This window comes from Protopterus annectens, chromosome 5.part0 (assembly GCF_019279795.1).
Source record: "Protopterus annectens isolate FY-2018-M chromosome 5.part0, PAN1.0, whole genome shotgun sequence".
NCBI lineage: Eukaryota > Metazoa > Chordata > Ceratodontiformes > Protopteridae > Protopterus > Protopterus annectens.
The window spans coordinates 775,142,060-775,151,885 of record NC_056735.1 but is presented as its reverse complement, the minus strand read 5'-3'; the positions used below and the strand labels follow the sequence as shown (position 1 = coordinate 775,151,885).

Genomic DNA, 9,826 nt, shown 5'->3' with positions numbered 1-9,826 from the left:
AATCCCAGTTAAAGTTTCTTCCTTAAAACACCAAACTGAATATTAAGTACACGATTCCCCGCCGTCGCAAAAACGGAAAATGTTACTGCTTCTAACCAGACGGTTATTACATAATTAACTGCAGCTGTAATATTGCCTCTTCGTCAACGGTTTTCCCGACCAAACACCTGAGTAGCATTCATCATAAAGACACGAAAGTAAAGGTACAGCACGGAAATCATAAGGAGCACCAGGATGGATTGTACCTGCACTGATTATCCAAGCATTCTATACACATTTTCTATGTATTTATTGTATTACAGTGTAACATTTTGAATCCATTATATTTACCTTCCCTAGCTGTTCCCGTTTAGTATACCGGCGCACTAGTAGTTTTTTACCCATTAATTCATGGCACGGTGTTTTCCTTGGTTGTCTGTCCAACTTTCTGTATTTAAAAGCAAACGTTTTCAGTGAGTTTTCAGGCTGGTCTATTTTTTTACCTTTATCCTTCCTGCTAGGAAGTTACCTTCTTCAAAAGGTCTGGAGGATTTCCAAAATTTGTCATTTGTTTTTACAGAAATGTGCATTTCTCCTTTTTAACACTTTTTTGCACATTTTTTTCTTATTTCAGTGAAGGTGTAAAACACTAACACTCTGTTGTCGATACTCCCGTCCCTTTAGAAATTGTATAAGTGGCGTTTAAATGCATATGTGTGTGTGTCTCTAGAAATGTGTAACCAATGGAAAACAATGTGGAAGAGTGGTAACAACGTTGCCCAAGGAGTTTACAGACTCTTCAAAACGTGTTCTTCAATGTTTACAGTTTATTTTTTTGCTTGTTTTTATTTTTTACCGAAACAGCTTGAATCCGTATCGTACCTCTCAACCTCTTAGCACAATAAATCTGTACAAATGTAAAAATAATGGGGGGGGGGGGAGCAAAGGCTCCAAATTAGGTGCATAATTGTACCCTACAGGGCAGATTTAAATATTGTGGTTTTAACTTTAGAAAGTTGCTACACTAGTAGGCTCTGCATTGGCATGCATTTCATAAAGGATATGAAGTCTGAAACTCATATATCTGTCATTATTTAGTAACTCCAATACTGAATGATTTTCCAGAAAACCACAAATTTTATGAGGCTCAGACCAAAATATGAGGCAGAAATTTGGACATTCTTCCAAAACCTGGGGTCAGAAGTTATTTATTCCGTTGATCTGCATAGAAATGTTTACTAAATGTGTGACGATGTGGGACAGCGAACTTTTATCCACCAAACTTGAAGACTCTCCTCAAAATACGTAGCAGTTGAAAAGTATAGAAATGCTATGGTGTCACGACAATTATCCAAAGCCTAGTGTTTCACACTATAGTTAACTTGGGGGCGCGCACTTAAGTGATTGTTTTGCATTTATTACTAGGTGAATCATCCGAGCATCTGCTAAACGTTTTACCAAAAATATTTGATATGTTTTATTAACATCTTCCGTCATCATCCTTGCATCTGTCTACTGGGTCTCATTGTTTAAACCGAGCTGCAGGAGCTCACGCCCCTCCCCTCATCATATTTTGCTACGGGTGTGGGAAATGTACCGTTCCTAGAACTAATATTTGGTGTGTGCTTTTTTTGTCTCAAAGGCTGCAACACAGAAAAATCTAAAGGATTTAGTTAAGAAAAGAGATTTATATCGTGGGGGCAGGAAAACATGCCAACCTGCTTTCCTATATAAGATCAATTTACAGTTACTTTCCGTCTGAGAGGTAATTTTCTTTTATTTATCGGGATGATGTTACAGTGATCTTCAACAAGAGAACCGAGAAAATATGACAGTAGGTTGAAACAGTCAACACCATTCCTTCTCGGGTACACCATTCCTAAAAAAATGTATATGAACCACTAGAGTTTTGTTTAAAATGTTCAAGGCCAGCGTGTGTATTTATTACTTCAATCCTACGAACGTGACGAAAATGTTTGCAATTTTAATTTCTACTGAATAACCTGCCCGTTGGTATTTACTGTCGCTTCAACTGTGTTATATCTAGCAAGCAACACTAGATGTAGATACTGTAGCAACCATCCTTCCTGTTTACAAGAGTTGCTGACTGGCTCCCCCTTATTGGCTGGCTGAGTAAGGAGGGTGCCGCCCATTCTTCTCGTTCTGCTGACGCCTTGTATTGTCTTTGGCGTGGATTGGAAATTTAGGTGGAGCGCAGGTGTGTAAGGCTTGGAGGTGTAGTAGGCAGGTGGAGCTGGTGCGGTGGTTTTTTTTTTTTTTTGCCTGGAAGGGAAGGAAAGGAAAGGCAAGGAATGGAGTTTGTGTTGGGGTCCTTGAGATACTACTTATATGCTGGAGGATACTTGTTCAGCCATGTTACCTGGATGAAAAAGAATCGATGCGTATAAGGATTAATAATGGGAGTCTCGATTAAAGTGTTTAAACTTTCGTAGGCAAGGGCAAACGCTAAAGATGACAAAGGACGCAAACAAACTAGATCTGAGCTTCCTCGATGAGGATGAAGCGGATAGCATTCTACAAGTTCTAGAAAGGGATGAAATGTTGAGAAGAGCGGAGAAGGAAAGGTTGAGGTGAGTAGGTGACAGTTCAGCTTGAAACAATTTGGAGAGCGCAGCTATTAAGGCAACATATGATTGTTAACCTCCATTTATGTCTGCTTCCATGTGCGTTTGCTTTTTGCCTTACTTGTTTGGTACTAAGTGCCAAAACTATGGATGTTTTGTTTTCACATCTTAACAACTACATCGAGTTTCTTGGCACTTTTTTATTTTGATTCCCTCAATCTTGTATGCGTTGTCGAGTCCAATTGCAGTAAAGTTCATGTAAAGATCTACAATTCTCACACGATTCTTTACAATGTTATAGCTCCTTGTTGCTATTCACCATCCAGAGGCTGATGCTTTGCCTCTCAAAGTAAAATATGTTATGTGTTTTTGTGTAGGTTTGATTTGCTGATTGTGAGATAGATAATCTGTACATGATTGATGTTTGCCCCGAGCCTATGGTACCTGTGGATTATTATCATGCAGCATACCTGACAGCTATTGCATTTACTTCTAGGTATCTGTTACTCATTAACCACGTCATTCTGCTTTTTGTCCTCTCTTGTTTGGAGTCATGCAATCCTGATTGGGAGCAAGTTCTTAATTAAGAAATGTTGTGGTCTGTATTGATGTGTGTGTTGCAGTGTTCTTCATGTGAAACAGCAAAGTAAATGAATCCTCATGTGTTATTTATCACCTAATATTATAAGTGAAAAATCTCCTGTTCACCCACTTGCCTAGTTATCCCATACACAAATCTGCAGTTTTGAATTTATGTGGCCTTTTATCAAATCTAAGGTAAATGTGATCTTCAGAAATGCATGTGTAAAATGTTTTAGAGACATTTTGGATGAAAGTCTTGTCATCAATACACCAGAATGATACTGTTGTCTTTGCTTAGAATCTCTGATAAGAGCTTTGTGATTTCAGCCCAGTCTGACAAGTCTTTGTTTATATGCAGAAGTGAGAGGGGGCCTACAACATAAATGACATCTTAAAAGATTGAGAATTAATTTCCCCAGTGCCCTGGCTAATAACTTGCTTCTCCCAGAATTGGCTCATGAAATCTCCAGAGTGTGTGTTGGTGATGGTGGTGATTGATAACACATTCATGTGTGTGTATGTGTTGGTGGTGATTGATACACATTCATGCACAGTGTTCATAGGTAGGAACTAGACTATCGGCCCAAGGGCCTAAGTAAGCCTAGCCAACAAGGTTCCCTGGTTTACACCACCCAAGAAAGTTAATTTCCTGGGCCCCTATTGTTATGAGTCATACTAACAGTCTTAAACAGTACGTACAAAATGGTTAGGTTTATAAGACTATGTATGGACAATGTTGCTGTTTTTCATGTACAGACACACGCACACACTTATTTTTGTTGGTCTGTAAAACTGAACTTGGTAGTAATGAGAGAATAAGCTTTAGTTAGTTTTTTCTAGGTCTCACTTAAGACCATCTGTATTTTTTTCCCTTTGTTAAGGCTAATGGTTGGCACTAATAATAATTAACTTTTGGCTGATGTGCTTACAATAGTGTATGTGGTGCAATGAGGTTAGGTAAAACATGATACATTTTGTACCATTATTGTACTGACTGGCTCTACTGTAAAAAAGAGAAAAAGGGTGTCCGATGGTACCGCTGCTGTTGTTTACATGATGAACATTAACCCATACTTTTTTAGTATTGATTTAACAAGTCTGATTAACATGCGGAAGAGTTTGTGGAATGCTTGGCTTAGTCCAAGGAAGTGCCATTTTGAAACATGAATGAGAACCTTGAACAAGTCTGAGTTATAACTGCTTTACTGAACAAATGCTGTTTTGTCTATTTATCTAGCTAGTTAGCTAACTGTTTAGGATAAGTTAGAGTGGCATATATGTCTGGCTGTGCTAGTGACTAAAGTGGTTGTTATGGTGTATATGCACTGCTATGTATTAACTGCTGATTATGTAAGTTTGGGGCTGTATTACTTTGAGAGGCAGAAGTGAATAAGGATGTGGTTATTGTCAGGGTATGAGTCTAGTAACATTTATTAATTAAGGAGTGTTTACTGATTGACTGAAGATGCCATAACTAAAGATGTAAAAAGTGACTATAGAAGCAGTTATGGTGGTTGCCATGGTAACTGTGCACAGTCCTCTATTAACTAATGATGCAGCTGTTTGCTTACCAGTTTTTGCATTGGAGAGGATGACGACTGGAACATGTTTAGGTGTTATTAAACCAGAGAGGAGTTATGCAAATGTCTTATGTTTTCAAATGCTATTGATTGCTTGTGAATTTAGTGTTAACTGTTTAAAATGAACGAAACTAATTTGTTTAGCATGCTGGGTACTTCCTTTTTGTGATATGTACAAATCAAATAAAATGGCAGTTATCTCAAATACATTTTTTTGGTCCTTTAAAAGAGTAAATGTCATTTAGCTCAGACAGAAAAAGTACTAGTGTCAACTCAGACTTTTATACAGCAGCTTTTCTTGTCAGCAAGTTGAAATTGTGTCCAAAGGGGCAACACAATGGTATAATAATATTAATAATATAGATAAAAAACACTTTGGTATGAAAATGGAAGGCATAGTGATTTAAATCCGTTAAAGAAATGCTTTTAATTTTTATGTCCCTTTCCATAGAGTGTCTCCCTTCCCTGTGACCAACTGACTCATTTGTTCATCTTTTGGAATAGGAGCTTTGCATTTCCAGAGATGATGAGAGCCCTATGGTTCATTTGTTCCCTGAGTGGATGGCCTTATTAGCCCATTCATTACCCAGACAGATGCATGTCTGCTGATAAGGAGCAGGACAGTCTGGCTGGTCCAACTCCAATAGCTTCCTTAAACAAACTCAACAAACTCTGCAGCTGCTGCATGCTGTAAGAAGCATGTGTGCAACTACACAAGACTTCCTCAGTGTAGGAGGAGCACCACTAGCATTATGTGTTCATTGTGGTCAAACCATGCAGATGCAGTACTCAGTGCTTCCTCCAGGTGTCGCTCAAGTGGTGAACCAGAGCGGCCATCCCAATGGGCAAATCAACAGTAAAACATAACTATTTGTCCAGCCTGACCCTTCCATTTACCATGCTGATATTCAAACAATTCATTTGGGTCACATGATTTTATCCTCTCTTCCAGTGGGCTGGGATCCATTAAAGAAATGCTTTTCTGAAATAAAAAGATAAACAGTCATTTATGTTGGGGAAAAATTAGTTGTGCAGCGTTATGGAGACATTTTAATGTACAGATATTTGTATTTGCTAATTAGGTAAGTGGGGTGAGTTAAGAGATCCTTTTTCAGTCATGACCAAGGCAGTTTATGGTATGTGGCTCATGTTGATTTACTTGAAGCACAGTTTTCCAAAAGCTCTAGTATAGTACTCCCTTACTGTGTCATTGACCCATTTGTTAATAGGTTGATTATATGTTCATCCCCATAATAATAAATTGCTAAAAATACTGGCTTGAACTCCAGTGCTCACAAGTAGTAAAACTTGTTTGAAAAACAGAAAAGCCCTTGCAGAAATGAACACTAACTTCACAACTGGCTAAAATCAAATAATCTCCCACTTACTTATGGCTTTAGACCTGCTATTTGAAAAATGCATCAAAAAGTACCTTACATGTAGTGTACCTTGGTGAACAATGTTTATGCTTGCTGGTAATCTGTTAATTTATAATATCTGCCGACTGCATTTGCCATTGATGTGTAGGAAAATACTGAAGGCCAGAGATTTTAACTGTTAATCTGGAGGTACTAGCTGGCTGATTTCCTTTGATGAAGATAAAAATAATTGACCCTTTACTGAACTGTTGCATCATAGAAAAACTTGTAAAAAAAGCTTTCTTGCTTGTCAAAACAGACAATTTCATGTCCTTTTTCTATTATTTTTTTATTCTTAAAGTAAATTATATAATGATAGACATTCTGCTCCATATCCGCAGCTGGGGAGGTGGGCTGGTAACCGTGAATGGTCATAAATTCAAAAGTAGCACTTTTTTACTGCATTGTATATACTTTTGTATGACAAACCTTAGCAGAGCACTTGCTTATTTGTAGTTTGTAGACAAGGAAGTTAGAGGTAAATTGAATATTTTGTATATTGACCAGCGACATTATCCTCTGAAAGCACTGTACAGAGGTTGGAGTGTACATAGATTGTCCTGACATAACAAGCTTTACTTATTGCTCATGGTCCAATAGACCTATCAAGTCAGAAGTTAGTGAAATAGCTACACTCCCCGTTATTTGTACCCTATGTTTTCTTTTAGTAGAAACATACCTTTTTTAAGAGACTAGTTACAAATACAGGAATGGGTTGTGTAAGCAATTTAACGTGAATCCATGTATACAAGGTGATTTTTCCTATAACAAGGCTAGTAATGCAACACAGTATTTTATTTAAACTATTTATTGTATACAAAGTGTTTTTTGTTTTGATATATGATTGATTTATGTAAAGTGGTTTTGTTTAATAGATTGTTTATAGAATAGCCCTTGGCATAAAAAAAAGCATATAGCGTAATTATTGCTGAAACAGCATAGTTTACGGCATGCCTTTTGCCAAGTATAAAGATGAGGGCAGTACATAGCCTAGCAGTTGCAGCAGGGAAAGAATGACAGACATTGTGAGGAAATTTACTGAGATGGATATCGTGAAAAGGGAATGATTTTGTCTTGAGTGAGTTTTATTGTGAAACAGATTGAAGTAAAACTGGAAAGCTTTATTATTGCATAATGAACTGGACTCCACAATGAACGGGTCTTTCTGCAGTTTATTGGCCCAAGATACTTGCATTATTACATGTAGATACTTGCATTATTACATGTCTAGGGTATTGTAGAGACTACTGTTCTTGACCTCGGATGATTAATTCTGGAATGATAGGCTCAGTAAGAGAAATTAGTTTGTAAACCATAATATTTCATTGTATGAAATCTCTGCAGTAGAGTAGCAGAATGTTGTGTCCAGAACTGGGTTTTTTGAGTTGTTATGAGATAAACTTGTATGTGGCATGCATTTTTAAAGACTTTAGAAAGGGTTAACATTAGAAAAAAAAAACAACGCGAAAAGCAACCGTAAGGATGCCTCTGAACTGCATCAGGATGTAACTGAGTATACAGTCATTAAGGTGTCTGAGCAACCCTGGGGAGAAGTACATTTTTGTTTTGGCAAGACGTTATATTATGTCTGTGGTTGTTGTTTTTTGCTTCCTTTTTGGTGGCTTCAGCCTCCACCATGGCATCCACAGGTACTCTTTTTGTCAAAAAAGTTTTATCGACTGGGGCAGATATGAATTTATTGGGTCTACGAGGGACAGGTTCCATGGCCTCCTGTGACTCCCACGCCTTACAAGAGATCAGATCCATGAGCTTGTCATAAGGCAGAGACACCAAAGAAGTGGAAGGTTGAGACCCAAAAGCCTTCAAGAGCACAGGCTCATTCTTAGTAGGGGTCTTGGACTGCCAGTCGCCCCTCTGACTAAGGATCTCTGATATCTATAGAGATATCCTCAGAGGGGGACCGAGGGGATGCTTCTGACTGATCTAAGTCCGTGTCAGATGTCAAAGACTCCTGTGGGGAGTCTAAGTGCCTCCTCTTGCACAGTCTCTTACTGGGCACATCCTCAGTGGGGGGGTCTGGGGAGGTCTCAGAAGAGCAGGGGACACCCTGTGGGGGTACTTGAGGCTCAGGGTCTCTATGCTTAGAGGGGTCGGTAGATGCAGAAGTAGACACAGGAGCTTGAGGGGAGAGGGAAAGCTGAACCGATACTGATGTTGTCTTTGGAGATAAAACTCTCCTCATAGCATCGAAGGAACCATGGCTCCAACGAGGAGGAGTGGACAGACCCGAGAGTACCATCTGATCCTCCCTCACTGAAACCCTGGGCTCTGAGCTTGAGGTAGGAGCCGAGCTCATCCGAGCTGAAGCCCCGAGAGGGAGAGTCAGCGCGACTATCCTCCCCGGGCCTGACTGGAGAGCGTCGGCTCCTAGAGCCCTCTGTCGGTGCCGAGGACATCTGAATAGATGTAGCTGATAACCCCAGAGTGGATATCAGTTCAAGGGTCCGACCACCATTGGTTCAACTTCCCTCAGCTCCGAGAGTCTGGTATGTCTCGGAGGAGAAGTAGACAAGTTCGGTTCCATGGTCTTCGGGGCCGACAACAATTTGGCAAGTCCTGGTTCCTGTAAAAGCTTCTGCACTAGCCAAGCCATGTCCAAATCCGAAAGGCTGACTGAAGACTTAGCTGAATGCACTGAAGGTGCTGACTGGAGCAGAGGTGAAGAAGGAACTTCGGAGACCAGCGCCAATACTGAGAGCTGGCTCTGAATCAAAGGTACACTCGGCTCCGATGACTGTGGAACTGATGACCCTCCTTCTGAAATTTTAGCCTTTTTGGATACCTTATCTGAAGACTTGGAATTTGAAGATTTGGAAGATGTACTACCACCTTCATGGCTATTCAAAACCTCTGAAAAAGATTGCTGTAGCAATCCTCTGTCTATAAGTTTCCTCCTTCTCTCCAAGAGGACTCTTGAAGAGAAGGAGTGACAAATGCTACAGGTGTCTTGGAGGTACTTGGCCCCCAAGCAGTAGACACATTGAATATGTGCGTCAGTGATGGATATTTTCTGCCCACAATCTAAAAGTAATAGAACTAACACACACTACATAAATATATCAAAAAGGAAACTTTTTAAAATCTTGCTGTTAGCTCAGACCATTTTAGAAACAGAATTATCTGGATCACCGAGATCTCTCTTGCCACAGCAAACTAGATCTGAGGTAATTCTAGCAGTGCATTGTAGGATAAGGGGCTGGTCTCGAGCTACTGGCAAACCTTGAGCTTGCTATCGGCCGTGTCGGAACCGAGGATCGGCTCCAACCCATCAGTGAGAATAATCGGTGAGATTAACAACTTCACATGATATATTTAGAAACATTACATTCTTCTATCTTACAAATTCTAGGATGGTGCAGAGAAGCTCATTATATTTTCTTCAGCTCTGTTGATAATGGCTCAGTGCAACAAATGTAAGCCCTTGGAATGATCTGGAAAGTAAAAATACTACAGTATTAATGAAAAAAAAAATGAAATGATTGCCTTAAGCTAAAACTCCATTTAGCTAATAGGGCATTCCTCAAAAAAAAACAAAAGTTGTTAAATATATACCCCTAAACCATGATGAATATGCCATTAATTTAATGTTCAGTTCACATTATTGTATGAAATGCATATTATGCTTTTTTAAATGTACATTGTAGTATATATGATGTAAGCC

The 9,826-nt window shown here is 39.2% G+C and overlaps 1 protein-coding gene across 1 annotated transcript in view; it reads left to right on the top strand.

The window, feature by feature from the left end:
- Positions 1 to 2,186: 2,186 nt before the first annotated feature.
- EXPH5 (exophilin 5) overlaps positions 2,187 to 9,826 on the top strand; it is a 744,233-nt gene continuing 736,593 nt past the window's right edge. Inside the window, exon 1 of the mRNA XM_044072625.1 lies at positions 2,187 to 2,570. Within this exon, the coding sequence (XP_043928560.1) occupies positions 2,452 to 2,570 (119 nt within the window). The 5' untranslated portion in view covers positions 2,187 to 2,451. The remainder of the gene's footprint in view (positions 2,571 to 9,826) is intronic.